The 17,149-nt window shown below is 41.4% G+C and overlaps 1 protein-coding gene across 2 annotated transcripts in view; it reads left to right on the forward strand.

The window, feature by feature from the left end:
- The window catches only part of LOC121321908 (hexokinase HKDC1-like), a 39,558-nt gene extending 23,015 nt beyond the window's left edge, over positions 1-16,543 (forward strand). Inside the window, exons 13-18 of one of the 2 annotated variants that reach the window (XM_041261291.1) lie at positions 2,907-3,002; positions 3,081-3,180; positions 5,644-5,827; positions 7,128-7,283; positions 14,388-14,621; positions 15,432-16,543. In XM_041261291.1, the coding sequence (XP_041117225.1) occupies positions 2,907-3,002; positions 3,081-3,180; positions 5,644-5,827; positions 7,128-7,283; positions 14,388-14,621; positions 15,432-15,570 (909 nt within the window). In that variant the 3' untranslated portion in view covers positions 15,571-16,543. Of the gene's footprint in view, positions 1-2,906; positions 3,003-3,080; positions 3,181-5,643; positions 5,828-7,127; positions 7,284-14,387; positions 14,622-15,431 lie in introns of those variants that run through there. The other variant, XM_041261292.1, reaches the window with a different exon arrangement.
- The last annotated feature ends 606 nt before the right edge of the window (positions 16,544-17,149 follow it).

Below are 17,149 nucleotides of genomic sequence, written 5' to 3' on the forward strand. Positions count from 1 at the left end.
GTCTCATTCTACTCATCAATGGTGTGTTTCTGTAGTGGTGACTAATGCATTGTTAGTAAATCATTAATATTTCAGATGCTGCTAAAGTTGTGGGAGGGCTTTCTCATTATTGTGGAAACAACAAATGATTTACAGCAAGACTAGGGTGGGGATTTATTAACCATTTTTCCTATCAATGCCTTCAATCATTTTGGTACGACATTCCATGTAGTGTTGTCCTTGGGAGCCCACGGTAAAATGAAGAGAAAATGTCAAACCCAGCTAATCTGCATGATAGTAAGTGAATCATATTTGGAATACTACTGCACTTGAGGGAAAAACTGCTCATTAAAATCTCTTGAATATTTTTAAAGAGACGATTATCTATTCAGGTATACCCGGGTATTTAGTAAGTTAGGGGTCTGAGTGGGGACCCCCAGTCTTCTGAGAGTGGAGCATGGAGCAGAACGTGGAGCAGATATTTCTGGCCCACTCTTTCACAGCACTGAGAAGAATGGAACACGGTTTTATTTTTCTTAAATACATGTTTGGCCTTGGAATTTGCACAAAAGTTTTTTTTTAAAAAGGTGATCAATACAGATGCACTCACTTTACAGTATTTTATCATACCTGAGCATAAACATTAATTTTCCAGTTTCAAACCAAAATTAGGCACATTTAGGTTTTGCAGAGTTAAGAATTGCTTTTAAAAAAAAAAAAAAGTGCTTATTTTTTCTTTTATATTCAATGTGATTGGCATTGCACTTTATAATTCATTATGGACGGAAAAATACATTCTCCCTGATAAAAATGTGAGAAACGTCATCAGTGTATCCATATGTCTGTGGGTATTGCATAGTGTGAACGTGTGGGTTGCAGTGAGTAGTGAAAGGGTGATGCAGGTGCTCCAGACAAGGACAGACACAGAGTTCACAGTTCAAGTTCTTTTAATTTCCTGAATTTTCCTTGACTGGTTTTAAATAATAAAGCTGGCTGTACCCAACAATGGGTATCACCAGCGCCAAAACGAGGGGTTGCAGTCCCGAAATAATAAATACACAAACACAGACACAACACAGACACAGACACGTCTCCGGACAGTGCTGTTAGTGTAGGTGCGGTGCTGGAACAGTGATGCTGGTTAAGTGCAGGTGAGGTGAAGTCTGGGTGAATCACTGGCCCAAGGCTGCAGCTCCCAGATCTATGCTTAATCAGTCTGGGAAAGACAAAACACACACATTTGCAAACAAAACAAACACTTAACTCAGGTTCCGAACAGTCCTCATTTTCTCCCATCAACCACAACAAAAAGAACTGATCACAGCGTCACGTCCCCCTAAAGTACCCTCTGCCCCGCCCCCTCCGATAGCTAGTTCAATCACGTCTCCTCCAATTCATGACTGAAACTTCACTAACCGTACTAGGGCAAGGACTCCTGGTACCGTTCATGAATGGCCGGCTTCCGACTGCCCCTGGAATGAACTGCCCAACCATTCAGTACGGGGCATGCAGTTCCTGTTGTACTGTGCCCTCACAGGTCAAGAAGGAGATTGTTGATTCGGATTCATTCGCGCTCTGTCACACATAGCTTGTATTGTTCTTATGCCCCAACACAGCACTGTGAACATGGTTTATATTTTCTGCACTTTTATGGATAGTTCATTCCTACAGGGTGGTCTGTTATTCCCATTGAGAATCACTCATGTGTTTGTGGGATGCTTTATGCTCCCTATGAGATATTCAGATAGAAACAAGCTCAGTATAAAGCTAATTTGATACATATCTGTGGTGGGGTGTCCCGCCCCGGTGCGTATTTTTTGTGTTATTTTGTGTTATTGTTGGTGTGCATGTATTGGTGCACGGGGTATAATGTGGGCTATGTATCACAAGTGATTTATAATATATATATATATATATATATATATATATATATATATATATATATATATATATATATATATATGTGTGTGTATAGTGTGTATTTAGGCACAGGGATTGTACAATGTTCACGTGCAGTGCACGTCTATGTTATGTCATACACCCGTGTCCACAAATTAGTATATATAAAATGTGTTTAATTAGTTCACATGCCAGGGTTCAAGTGAATGATTAATTAGCAATTAATATACTGTATATACATAGGCACGAATCACTCACTCAGAGTGTTCGCAGTAGAGAGAGAGAGAGATAATAATAGAAATAAAGCAATTGCTACTCGATACTTGTTTGCCGCATGATACTTGTTTGAGGTTCGTCCACTTTTTGTTTGTCTATTTATTTTGGTCAACGTGCCATTTTGTTTGTTCATTGTTTTGTACAACCTTTTTATTTATTATTATTAAACCCTGCAACAGCGCATTCATTCACCAGTCCTGTTTGTGCCACCAAATGAGTCATCGTGTCACAGAATCAAATGCAAAATTTTAAATAGGTGACACCGTACACTATATCGTAGGAACCTGTTAAAAACCTGTTAATTGTAAGATGATATTTCCTATGTTCTACTTTATTTTCATTTTCAATAACAATGAGAAAGCGTTTATGTAGGCTTTTTTTCTTTGCTGATCATAGGGATTTTTTTTTTTTTTTACTTAGGTCAAGCTATGCGATTATAATAAGGGAGATTAAATAGTATTCCTTTGTGAATGTACATTACATCTTTTCATCTGCAATCCGTAACAAGGTTAATGCCATGTGAGCGGAGTGGAGGGTGCCTATTTTGTCTGGAGAGGGGGAGCGGAGCGGGAATCAAGCAATGCTCCCATTCTCTGGTGGGCACTGTATAAATTACATGCGTCCTTGGAGGCAACAAGAACTGAAGAGCATTTTAGTAATTGAAATAAGAATACTGTAATTGCAAAAAAATGCAGTTCTCGTTAACATTAACACAAATACAAGCTGTTGATTTTTTTTTTATCTTGCTTTAGGGCTCTCTCGTTAGCTGGACCAAAGGTTTCAAAGCCACAAACTGCGAGGGGCAGGATGTAGTTGACATGCTTAGGGAAGCCATGAAAAGGAGAAATGTAAGTGCTCATTCATTTGGCATTACGATCATGTTTCTCCTCATTGTGCCTGAGTAACTGAGCCATGTCTCCCCTCAGGATTTTGATCTAGATATTGTTGCCGTGGTGAACGACACAGTCGGAACGATGATGACCTGCGCTTATGAGGACCCCAACTGTGAAATCGGACTGATCGTGGGTAAGACACTCTGGGGTCTATTCTTAAAGGGTTAACGCCTGTCGAAATGAGAAAACAGGAGCACATGATCGGATTTCTTCCATAGCCATCTATTTACCGGCAGTTGCTTTACATAAGAGATAATTCAGATGCGTCGTCTATGAGGGCATGTTTATAACGAACTGAGAGAAAGGTTAACGATGACCTCATTAACATAAAGTTTTTATTGGTCCTGGGCGTCAACCTGCTATTTATAAGAGTGAACGACAGCAAAACACTGTCGATAACTAGGAGTTATTTAACGCTTTCTACAGTCTAATCTAACGATAGCCTCGGCAGACTATTTTTTTGAAGACATATTTTATTACTACACTTGCTCAGTTATACAGTTTGACATACCCGTGATTAACACTGTCTTTTTTGAAAAAAAAAATAAAAATAAAATCTTTAGCTTTATATGAAGGAAAATGTTTAATATAAATATATACTCACCAGTAGTCCTACATCTTAAATACCGGAACGCCAGTAAAATATAGATTTTTTTAAACAAAAATGATGCAAATTCACGTTGTAGTTGTTCATTGAGCTTGAGGTAACATTTAATAGGTAACGCATGCATCTCACATACAACTTGTATATGCTACTCCCCAGTCAGTGCTGCCAGAAGGTGGTTCTTCTTCTTCTTCTTCTTCTTCTTCTTCTTCTTCTTCTTCTTCTTCTTCTTCTTCTTCTTCTTCTTCTTGCTAGAATTACAGTATTATTTAAACGTCATCCTACAATGCTTTTTGTTTATTTATTTATTTATTTATTATATACAATACAAAATATACCATATTTATTTTGATTCAAAATTACAGACATTTTGTATTTACTTACGTTTTAGTGTTAAAATGTGACTTTTTTTTTTTTTTACTGACTGGCCTTAATGGACAGTGGCAACCTTCAAATGCAGTTTAACGTGCCTTACTTCTTTCTCCATCTCCAGTACAGCAACAGCAGTGAGCTGTCCTTAATTTACTGTTGATCGGAGGGGTTTGTTCACATGCTTCACTAAAGAGAATGCTCTTTCTGCAGGGTCGGGGTTTTCAGCAGTTCAGGGTTTTCAGCGGTTCGAGGCTTCCAGCACTGATTTGTAAAAATGTTTCTAATGCCCCCCCTTTGCCGCTTGCATTCTTCTTCTTCTTGTTTCTTGTATTTATAATTGCTGCCCATGCTGCAAACTCAAACTGACTGACCTGGAATTTACTTGTTTTGCGCAAAAGTGAGCAAAACAGTAAGTTCTGGGTCAGCCAGTTTAATTTCATGTGAATACACTGATATGTGGCCTTGGCGAAATGTCAGTAAGTGAAGTTCTTCCAGTTTGCGCGCAATTCCATATCTGCTTAAAAAAAAAAATTGTTTTGGGCCCCCCCCTCATGACTTTGGACCCTAGGCAGGTACCTAGTTTGCGTTAATCTGGCCCTGGCAATTTTAATATTAGGGCCTGTACTTTTTTTTTTTTTTTTTTTTCTTAGCCTAACATTAAGTTCTAAGCTGTTAGAATTGTTAGAATTATTTTTGCTAATTCTACTAAGATAAAAAAAGAGTACATATGAAATACTTTATTACCCTTAAAGCCACTATATACCACCACTGTATTTTTTAGTGTACAGTATTTAGTAATGAAAGGGGGCAACAGAATTGCGACATCAGTGGAATTAATAAGTAGAACGTTAACAGCTAGCCTTTCCTGCCTTTCATCTCTGAAGGGCCTTAGGGAAATGGGTTCGTTGGTCTTATGCCACACTTCTATTTGCCACTGAGACAGCCTTGATAGTGATTTCAAATCAGAATCATACATTTCCATGATTTCAATGGGGACTCTGTCAGTCCCAGTTAGGATTGTGGGCCGGTACAAATCGATCACCAATTTGTGGTGATGATGGAAGTCACCTAACGAGTGTCCAATACGAGAAACATAATTGGTGGTTTTAAATCTGCATAAAATAAAGTCACTAGGGAAGCATGGGAAGTTGGTGAATTAATTTACAAACAGCAATTACACAAAAACTTGATAAATACAGATGACTTGCGTCATGTTGCAGATTGCAGTATAGCTTCAGAGGTCTTAAAGGTTCTACTGCCCTCCCCACACACACACAGTTTGGCCAACAACACAATCTTTTTTTTTTTTTTTTAATATACCAATTAAACTGCTATTACAATGCTCTTATTCCATATGCATGTTGAAAATGTTTATTAAGACATATACTGGAAGTTTCCTTCTGCAAAAAATATTTAAAACATGTAAAACAGGTTATTAGGTTTTAGAATAATACTAGTACTGTGTCTGGTTACAATTCCCTATTGTGTGTCTCTTAACTGTTTATTAACTAGTGCACTTTAATAACTCTGCTTTTGCTTATTGATGCTTCTCTAAATTAAGTTTTTCCCCAGGGTTGTGTGAAGTTTTAACAAGGTGATCCATGTGTTTCCCTGCTGCAGGGACTGGGAGTAACGTGTGCTACATGGAGGAGATGCGGAACATAGAGACAGTGGAGGGAGAGGAAGGGAGAATGTGTGTGAACACCGAGTGGGGGGGATTCGGGGACAATGACTGCATTGAATTCATTAGAACCAAGTTTGACAGAGAAGTTGATGAAGGGTCCCTAAACCAAGGTAAACAAAGGTAAAGAAGAACTTGTTTTTCTGTCATTCACTTTAATGATATGTAACATATTAATACCTAGCTAGCATAATGTATATTGATTGGGAGTCACAGTAGTCACTATAGCAAAGTTACATTAAACAAAATGGTACATGTGGATAAAAAAGTGCTTAGAATTTTGTTCTCTTTGTTACTGAGGCAAACGATATAGTGAGGACAGATCTTTATGAAATTCGGCATACTTGTGGGAAATTATCTGAGGGATTAAGATATTTTATACTATCATCCAGTTTTAGAATTGACTATAAGTAGGGATTGTTATTTGAATGGGAGTCCTTGTGTAACAATAGGTGCTAACAAAAGATGTGTCACTAGAGGGCGCAATATCCCATGGGCAGGACAGTTCAGTCATTCTAGTTAGGGAGTTGGTTATGCAGGTTCAATAATTTTTTTTTTTTTTTTAAATTCAAGCGATTTGTTTACTACACTCCTAAATTAATATAGCTGCTGTAAACCTGAGCTAGGATTTTACATTCCATCTGGCTATGCAGTAAGAAGGTGTAGTTTTGAAACAGGCTCTCTACAGCACATAATAGGTCACAAAGTGCCCAAAAAGAGGCACTTTCTTCATCGAACAGGTCATCAGTGGGGTAGAAGGACACACTGTCTGCAACATCAGGACTGTCTGAAGACAGCAAGACTGAAAAAAAAATCTGGTTTGTGTTTGGGCTATTTAGTTATTAAAGCCAATTTATTGATGGATTTGCTCTCAAGGCTAAAACAATGTATCCATTACTTTCTGGACCCAAGAACAAAAAATGTAACATACTGTACAAACGATTAACCCCAGAAGACTGGAGAAGCTGGATTTTGTCATCTTGGCCCACCCTGATTTTGACAGACCCTTTGTGCTGTTAGTTGATGCCTCTCTTGATGGTTTAGTGTCCTTGTTGTGTCAAGTCAAACTGTAAGAAGGCAGAGGCTGCTGCAGCTGATTGCCGGTGTTAAAGGGGGAAGACTATAACAGACAGTGTTGTGTGATACACTCCCGTTACAGATTCAAAGGTTGACAGTCACGAGGGACACCCTATTTATGCAAACAGTATGAGCTTGCGCATTGCAGGACATTCTATTTTTCGTCATCCCCTTATATAAACTGAATAGTACATGCAATTATTTTTTTAAAAATGTTTGATTATGAAATCAATAATTAGTTAGGCACAGTGCAGTCATGCTCCCTGAGAAATTTCAATACCCTTCAAGTGAAAGTGCCTCGATCCTGACATTCAGCTATTAGATCCCCTCTCTTCTGTGTAACCAGGTACGAGAAGATGACCAGTGGCATGTACTTGGGGGAGATAGTCCGTCAAATCCTCATTGACCTCACCAAACGTGGGCTGCTGTTCAGAGGGCAGATCTCAGAGAGACTCCGGACCACGGGAATATTCAAAACCAAGTTCCTGTCCCAGATTGAGAGGTAAATTTGTGGTGTGTGGCATTCCAGGCTAGCTTCTCACAATCTGCCTTATTGTTATTGTTTGGATTACTGGACTTGATCAAAGTCTTCATGGAAATGAGTTACAAGAAGGCATGTAACCTACTACCCATGTAGATCACACCACAGGAAAATTACTGTAAGAATTCAATCTTTCTCATTTTATATATACAGTAAGTGTTCCATAAATGAGACATTATAGGACATCTCATATATAATGCTGATTAGGATGTTCTCTATTAAATCAGGCAGCCACACTCAGTTGACAATCTGGACCACAAATCAAAGTGATCTGAGTTTGTTTCTCTTTGGTTAAAGCTTTTGACACCTGAAAGAACTAAAGAGACAACCAATTGTAACACCTATGCAGATGCTATGGAACACCCTCTATATTTAAACAAGGGTAGAGAGTTTGAGCGTTAACATTTTGTTTTGTTTTCGCTCCTGATTTTAGTTTTATTTTATTTTTTTCGGTATGGAATCTATCTTGCATTCATTCAAATACAACCACAGAATGCATGTGCGAGACACAAGGCCAGATATTCAAAAGGTTTGTGCACCGCACAGGGTTTTTGTCTTCCTAAGTTTTTTAGTAGATCAACAGTCAATACCAGGATATGTGTGTGTGTGTGTGTGTGTGTGTGTGTGTGTGTGTATATATATAAAACATATAAAAAAAAAAAAAAAAAAAAAAAAAAAAAAAATGAAAATGTATTGCATAGGCAGAGATTGAACTCGGTACCTCCAGCACAGCGGCTACACCACCGTTCCGCTATACAATAGAGCCACAACCCTACGAATGTATCAATATTGTTGTGTTTTGTCACTTAACAGTCCTGACCCCTACCCGATGCATGCTACAGCCTACTAATTTGTAGCATTGGCTATATAATTTATTTTATTATCCTTGTAATCACATTGAGATTAAAACCTCTTTCACGAGTGAGACCTAGCCAAGCAGGTAGCAGCAAGTCAATCGGACAACAAGAACAAGTACACAGTAAAGTAAAATTAAGACACAGGCAAATCACATTTAAAACAATAATCAAAATACACAAAAGTAGTCAACTATTTAAAACAATTACAACACTCAGTCACGAAATCATGCAGTTTACTCTTAAATTGCAATAAAGATATCTGGGTCTGCAGCTTTAGTTTGGACTGGAACTCATTCCAGGACCATGGGGCATAATAAGCAAAGGATCCTTTAACAGCCTCAGTACACACATTTGGGATTTTAAAATGCAAAAAAGAATGATATCTGAGCCCACGATTACTACGGGAAGCTATAAGGTATTCATTTAAATAAGTATATTCATATAATTTACATTGAATAGCCTTATATACCAGAATATACCAGTGCTTCAACCTGCGTAAAGCCAAAGAAGTCCAGCCTACCAAATCATATAATATACAATGATGAGTATTAAATCTTGTATTTGTATTGTACCTCAATGCTGCACGATACAGCGAGTCCAGTTTACCTAAAGTTGATGGTGATGCAAACCTGTGTACTGCATCACCATAGTCAATTTGCTGCAAAAACATACAAGCAATAAGTCTCTTTTTTTTGTTTCCGTAACATATATAACATGTGCATATCATAGTGATGTTTATAGCGTATTCCCATGTCCAACAGACGAGTGTGGAAACATGCACTCACCTCTGTCTAGGACACTGCCTTCCTTCTGTTCCTTTAATACGGTCCTATTAACATATGGTAATGCATTGGTAAATAGAAACATGAGATACAAATCTATTATAGGTGGACATTTAATGTGCACATAGCGCAATCAAATTTGAATTGGGCGAAAGCCCTAATTTGTCTGAATATACCAATATCTGCGCGATAATTGCAATGCGCTAGATCCAATAACTGCGCACCCTGGCTCAAATAGTGTCGGAGTAACAGTCCACTCTGGAGTTGGGTACAATAGTACAAACGTACAATAGTACAGAACCCCTCCCCTGCAATCCGCACACACCAAATGGGCAGATCAGTTATGTGTTTTATCACTGTATTGATATGATGGACAGCGGTAGAGTTTTTACATATAGAGTTATATGTGTTCTTCACTGCTCCACAGGCATATCGGCATCCAACGTGTACCATCAAAGTATGGAAATGTAGATTGAGAGAAGGATGAGAGGGGAGGGGGGTCCTACCTGTTATCTTTGCTGTGAGTTGCCACACATCTGTAAATTAATTGTATAAATACGTCACACACCCATCTTGTGACCCATTGCTTTATTTGGCTATTCCATAGGTTGCTGTGCATTACCGGTGAGGGGTGGGCAGCTGCAGTTTGGAGAGCCAAACACTGACTCTTGCTGTGAAAGGCATGATAATGTTTTCCTAAAGTCAGACCGGTGATACGATCAACCAATCAAAGACCTGTATTTTCTCTGCAGCAGTCCAATCATAAGTTAGCTGAGGTGGGACAAACAGTTCTGTTCTGTAATTTCTGGCCGTTTTTATGCAGCTGTCCAGTCTGCTGAACGTCGATGTTGCTAATTGTACAGAGACTGTTCATTTATTGAGAAATCATAGTAGGCTACAATTGACATTTTAGGGGCGTATTTAGAATGAATTATTATTCTTACTGTGACAGGGTCTTACTCATGTCACGCGTGTGGGTAGCCACTGTTCAAGCATACAGAGAGACAGACGTGGTGTTGTTGAAATGCCGGCACAGGCGCGCAGGTTTTATTCACAAACAAACAGAAAACGAAAGTAAAATAAAGGTGGTCATGTGACGTTACCAGCGATGGTAATGCACAGAGGAGTAGTACATCAAGCTGTACAAAAAGTGCAAAATAAACCACAGTACAACAAACTATAAATCAAAGGTGCCTTGAAAACGGCAGGCCTTGCAGCAGCCCCAAGGTGAACAAACAGGACCTCTTTATACCCGACGCCGTGCTGGAACACCCCTATCTGTTGATTATCCACAGCTGGCAATCACACACAGCAGGCAGGCTATCCCAGGAGCATCAGGTACTTCATTAAATTCATTACAACAATTTACACACTTATTTACAATATATACACACAAAACCCACTCTTCATGTGCAGGGCTCCTGCCCTGCTACATACCTCCCCCCTTGTGCAAAGCACAGATGGCCACCACCTGCCACCTCCCCCCCTGACTGACTGTGGAAGTTACAGCTGGGCAGGAGGGTACGGTGGGTCTTTTATGGGCTGCTCTTTCCATTCTGGTGCCCCCTTAAAAAGGGACTGAGGACTGGTGACAGGGGACCCAGGAGGCGTGGGTAGGGCGACCAGAGCACAGGCTGGTCACCGGGTGGCTGCAGCTGCAGGCAGAGGCGAGAGCCCCTGCGACAGTGTAGTGACGTCTGGTTCACCAGGGGGTGCGAAACAGGAGTCTGGGTGAACGACCATGCCTGGTGGTGCCGCAACCTGGGCCCAGGCCCAGTGATGAGAGGTCCAGACACGACGGTGGGGTGTCTGGGAGCACGGGCCGAGGGAGCTGACCCTTAGGTGCCGGAATGGACCACAGGGGTGGAGGTCGGGGCTGTGGTTGATCTGGTCTCCTTGACTCCTCCACCATATAAACCCATCGCTTCTCTCTTTCCTCACTGTCGGGGACAGCAGCACCTCCTCCTCAGGCTGTTGGACAGCAGCACCTCCTCCTCAGGCTGTTGGACAGCAGCTCCTCCTTCTCTGGCTGTCAGGACGGTAGCTCCTCCTTCCTTGGCCCTCGGGACAGCAGCTACTCCTTCTTGGACTGTAGCGCCTCCTCTGGCTCTTCAGACAGGCAGGCAGCCACTCCTATTCTGGCCTTTGAGGACAGTAGCTCCTCCTACTTTTGCCTTGGAGGACAGTAGCTCCTCCCCTTCTGGCTTTCAGGGCTCTAGCTCCTCCCTCTGTGGCTTTTCACCCACGTCTCGGTTGGCTCCCCTCTGTGGCTCCCTCAGCAACGCCTCCAGTGGCTGCTGAGCATCACCTGCGGGCTTGCCCTTGTCCCCCCCAAAAAATTTCAGGGGTTTGGGGCATCAGCTCTTTCCCCAGGGATCCTCCCTCCTGGAATCACAATCTCCTCCTGATGTCCCACCTTGCCTCGGCGAAACGCAGCGAATCCCTTGCTGCCACCATGTGTAACATGGTCTTGCTTCTGGGTGTGTGCATTCGCTGCTGAGTGACAGGCAGGAGATCAAGACGGGTTGAAGTTGAAACGCCATCACAGGCGTGCAGGTTTTATTCACAAACAAACAGAAAACGAAAGTAAAATAAAGGTGGTCATGTGACGTTACCAGTGATGGTAACGCACAGAAGACTAGTACATCAAGCTGTACAAAAAGTGCAAAATAAACCACAGTACAACAAACTATAAATCAAAGGTGCCTTGAAAACGGCAGGCCTTGCAGCAGCCCCAAGGTGAACAAACAGGACCTCTTTATACCCGACGCCGTGCTGGAACACCCCCATCTGCTGATTATCCATAGCTGGCAATCACACACAGCAGGCAGGCTATCCCAGGAGCATCAGGTACTTCATTAAATTCATTACAACAATTTACACACTCATTTACAATATATACACACAAAACCCACTCTTCATGTGCAGGGCTCCTGCCCTGCTACATACCTCCCCCCTTGTGCAAAGCACAGATGGCCACCACCTGCCACCTCCCCCCCTGACTGACTCCTCTGTGTGGGTGGGAGCTACAGCTGGGCAGGAGGGTACGGTGGGTCTTTTATGGGCTGCTCTTTCCATTCTGGTGCCCCCTTAAAAAGGGACCGAGGACCGGTGACAGAGGACCCAGGAGGCGTGGGTAAGTCGACCAGAGCACAGGCTGGTCACCGGGTGGCTGCAGCTGCAGGCAGAAGCGAGAGCCCCTGCAACAGTGTAGTGACGTCTGGTTCACCAGGGGGTGCGAAACAGGAGTCTGGGTGAACGACCATGCCTGGTGGTGCCGCGACCTGGGACCCAGGCCCAGTGATGAGAGGTCCAGACACGACGGTGGGGTGTCTGGGAGCATGGGCCGAGGGAGCTGACCCTTAGGTGCCGGAATGGACCACAGGGGTGGAGGTCGGGGCTGTGGTTGATCTGGTCTCCTTGACTCCTCCACCATATAAACCCATCGCTTCTCTCTTTCCTCACTGTTGGGGACAGCAGCACCTTCTCCTCAGGCTGTTGGACAGCAGCTCCTCCTCCTCTGGCTGTCAGGACGGTAGCTCCTCCTTCCTTGGCCCTCGGGACAGCAGCTACTCCTTCTTGGACTGTAGCGCCTCCTCTGGCTCTTCAGACAGGCAGGCAGCCACTCCTATTCTGGCCTTTGAGGACAGTAGCTCTTCCTACTTTTGCCTTGGAGGACAGTAGCTCCTCCCCTTCTGGCTTTCAGGGCTTTAGTTCCTCCCTCTGTGGCTTTTCACCCACGTCTCGGTTGGCTCCCCTCTGTGGCTCCCTCAGCAACGCCTCCAGTGACTGCTGAGCGTCACCTGCGGGCTTGCCCTTGTCCCCCCAAAAAAATTTCAGGGGTTTGGGGCATCAGCTCTTTCCCCAGGGGTCCTCCCTCCTGGAATCACAATCTCCTCCTGATGTCCCGCCTTGCCTCGGCTAAACGCAGCGAATCCCTAGCTGCCACCATGTGTAACATGGTCTTGCTTCTGGGTGTGTGCATTCGCTGCTGAGTGACAGGCAGGAGATCAAGACGGGTTGAAGTTGAAACACCATCACAGGCGTGCAGGTTTTATTCACAAACAAACAGAAAACGAAAGTAAAATAAAGGTGGTCATGTGACGTTACCAGTGATGGTAACGCACAGAAGACTAGTACATCAAGCTGTACAAAAAATGCAAAATAAACCACAGTACAACAAACTATAAATCAAAGGTGCCGTGAAAACGGCAGGCCTTGCAGCAGCCCAGAGGTGAACAAACAGGACCTCTTTATACCCGCCGCCGTGCTGGAACACCCCTATCTGCTGATTATCCATAGCTGGCAATCGAACACAGCAGGCAACCTATCCCAGGAGCATCAGGTACTTCATTAAATTAATTACAACAATTTACACACTTATTTACAATATATACACACAAAATCCACTTTTTATGTGCAGGGCTCCTGCCCTGCTACACTTACCAAAAAGAATGGCATAACGAAAAAAATCCATTCCAGCGACACTCAAAACCTTACAAACTGGGCTTAATCATGATGTTCAAATGGGTGAGTAGAATGAATAACATAACGCATTTCTGTGTATTGTGTATATAAAAATGCTTGATTGATGTTTACTTTGCAGGTGAATGACCTTGTTACATTTACAAATAAGAAAGTGTGCTACCACAGTAGACTTTGTCACGGCACGACTTATATATAAAAAAATAAAAAAAATCATTCTTCAGAAAAAAAGAAAGTATCCAAAGCTTTTTTATTATTTAACTTCAAAAACATACAGCTGTGTCGGATCAACTGGCCTTTAAAGAAACCTATATAGTATTTTGTTGTGATATAATACTGTCCATATTCAATATAACAGTACCGTTATCAGTACGTTAATTTGAACACTCGGCGCCTAGCTATGGAGCCAGTTGTGTATTTGAATGGTCCATATGTATGTGTGCACGATATATTGTGTGGTCTCGTCTGCTGTCATATCGGTACATACTGTGTCAACACCAGTGATAGCAGCTTGTCGCATTACTAATGATGACTTTCCATCATTCTGCATTCTCGCTTGGCTGTTGTGTGTAGTTGCTATATTGGTAGTTAATGTGTGGACGGTTTCGTGAGGCACAAACAGATTTGCGAATTGCTCAAAAAACTGCTATATTCCAAAGTCTCGCAACTGCTTTGTGCCGTTTTGGAATATCTCTCATTTTGTGCCAAAGCACTATTTTTTTGCGAGGCACAAATTTAGCGAGGGGATTGCGCGAAGATCGAAGATCGGGCCAACAGTGTTTAATCTAAAAGAAAAATTATCTTAATTTAGCTGTTTAATTTAGTTTTAACATACTTTCTTTTCTTTACGTTGCACTTGTTATATAAACAGAATACTACATATACATGGACCTGTGTTTATTTCAAGAATTGCCACTAATTGTTTCCCATTTTCAACCAAGTGATCGTCTGGCCCTGCTCCAGGTGCGAGGCATCCTGCAGCAGCTGGGTCTGGACAGCACGTGTGACGACAGTATCATTGTGAAGGAGGTGTGCGGCGTGATCTCGCGGAGAGCCGCTCAGATCTGCGGGGCCGGCATGGCTGCCGTCGTCGACAAGATCCGGGAGAACCGAGGACTGGAGCAGCTGGACATCACCGTCGGGGTGGACGGGACTCTCTACAAGCTGCACCCACAGTGAGTATGCGATGAGGCCTGCATGTCTGCCCTTCCTTTCATGTACAACCTCCTGTGGCTCTTCAGGTGGTTAATATCTACCGAGGACAACAAAACTGTAGCTAGATTCAGACCTTTAGAGGTGACAGACATGAAATGAATTTTCAGTAACACTTTAGATGAAGTGTCTCCAATTACTGTGTATTTACATTGTAGATAGTAAATTCATGTGTATTTACACACAATTACAATGTTTTATGCACAGTTACAATGTACTTAACATGTAAATCTTTTTGCACAATATCTTTAAGTACACAACTGAAAAGGGTGAGGGTTAGGTTTAGAGTTAGGGTTACATCATGCAACAAATTTAGACTGTTCTAGGCTGTTCTCAAAAAAGCCAAATGCAAAACCAATTAATGGGGAACTAACTAAAGTCATGTTTAATGATCTTTAGTAGAGAAAATATTTATATGAATCATTCTGAGCTCAAACAAAACATGTCAACGATGTAATGACGGAAACAAAACAAGAATTGGAAACCAAATATGCAGGTGCAAGAATTATAACATTTTACGCCCCCTATTTATTTTACCTTTAACATCAGCAGGTAAAGGTGAATTTAGTAAAATGAGGCAAATTAATTATTTTGATTTAAAAGTGGATATTTATTTGGTGGACTGCCACTTGAATCAGCAAGGCAATGGCAATCGTGTAGCTTTAAGTAACCTTTTGATAAAAACCTGGACTATTAGTTGATGAGGCAATGTGTAATATTGCTCAGTAGAAATGACCGTAGACAGCTGGCTTATGACTCCTGTCTTTTCCTAGTTTCTCGAAGGTACTGAAGGAGACAGTGAAAGACTTGGCCCCCCAGTGTGACGTCACTTTCATGCTTTCTGAAGACGGGAATGGGAAAGGGGCTGCCCTCATCACAGCTGTGGCTCAGAGCTTACACAGCCAAACGTAGTGTCAACGTCACTTTCTACTAGTTTAATACAGCCCTCATGAGGCTAACAATCACTGTCAGAATGAGATAATAGTGATGGTACTTTATATGACCTAGATTTTCAAAGTATTTCATTGTTTACCTATTTAGTATCCCAGTTTTGTGTGTTTTCTGTCATTTTGTTTTTTTTCACCATTTACCGTGATTACATGGTACCTGGGTCTTCGTTAAATGTTGAATTTGTGAGGTGGTTTTGAAAGTAGTAACCTCTATGGGTGTGTAGCTGAAACTGCCTTTATAAAAGTGTTAGAAATAAAATCATAGCAAAGGGTAATACAGCATAGGTAAGCATTGTGAAGGGCACATAGGTATGGTTAAGAACATTGCAAACCATGGTTAATGTCCCCTCAGAAACTGATTTTATTTTACATAACATACATATAGAATGTTAAACATGTAAGTAAATAGATTGTCCTGAAATGTATATGGTACAGTACATCTTTTTAAATGCATAGACAAGTTTGGTTCATGCAGCATCAGTTTAATCATGTTGTAATTTACTGTAACTTTTTTAATAGAAAAATATTAAACTGCCAACTGAGTATTTAAAATTTGGTCAAGCAATGTTTTTAAAAATAACAACACATGTACTGTATAACCCTTTTCCTAAACAGTTTTGGTAACTGCAAACTTGATTTAATTAATAAAAATGGGCTTGAAAAAACAGGCCTGAACAAATCATTCCTTAAAACAGTAAATTGGGCTAATTTTCAGTTTCGGGATTGAGCCATAAGCAAACTAATGAGGCAAAACAGCAGTTATGGTTATCTCTTAAACATGCCTGTAATGGAACACCTCTTTCACAAACGTTTCACAATGAAGACTTCAGGAAAGATTACTTGTTGAAAGGTTCGTCAAAGATGTTTACTAAATAGCATTGAGTGTTTTATAATTACAAAGTAATGACAGTATAGACTAAGACAAATCTTTATTTCCGCAGACAATTTTACCAATATGTAGTGCTTGTACAAATCTAATTATTGTATTAAGATGTAAGCTTCTAGATTAAAGGATTCTGCATTTTACCTGTCATACATTGCCATTCACAATGTAGGTGTTCCATGTGCCAATTTTAAATACATTGCATCTGGTTGAATTCTAGGCTGCATGCATGTTTGCATGTTTTACTTTCAGGTAATATTGAACTTCCCTGTGAGGGTAGCTGCTGCCACTGCAATTAATTTCTACAAAATCATTCACCTAGACAAACAAATGTTCCATATAAATATACTGCCCCCTAACAACTTGGGCAGGTGAAATGCAGCAGGACAGACGGTGATGCTTTTAATTACCAGTTTTGGCCTCACCCATACCCCTTGCTCACTGAATATCCTGGATATAATCATCCCATCAGCAATCACGTGGAAAGCCAAGCCAGTCATGGGGTACTGAGGGATCTATCTGCTTCACCACAGTAGCTCAATCAGGAGTCAGGGCAACCATCAAAATGATGTTGATTATTGATTCACCAGTAGTTAGGAGCTTTACAACATGATGGATTGATACAATTTGCCACTGGACTGTAGCCCTGCCTCTGCCT

Source organism: Polyodon spathula, chromosome 10, assembly GCF_017654505.1.
Source record: "Polyodon spathula isolate WHYD16114869_AA chromosome 10, ASM1765450v1, whole genome shotgun sequence".
Classification (NCBI taxonomy): domain Eukaryota; kingdom Metazoa; phylum Chordata; class Actinopteri; order Acipenseriformes; family Polyodontidae; genus Polyodon; species Polyodon spathula.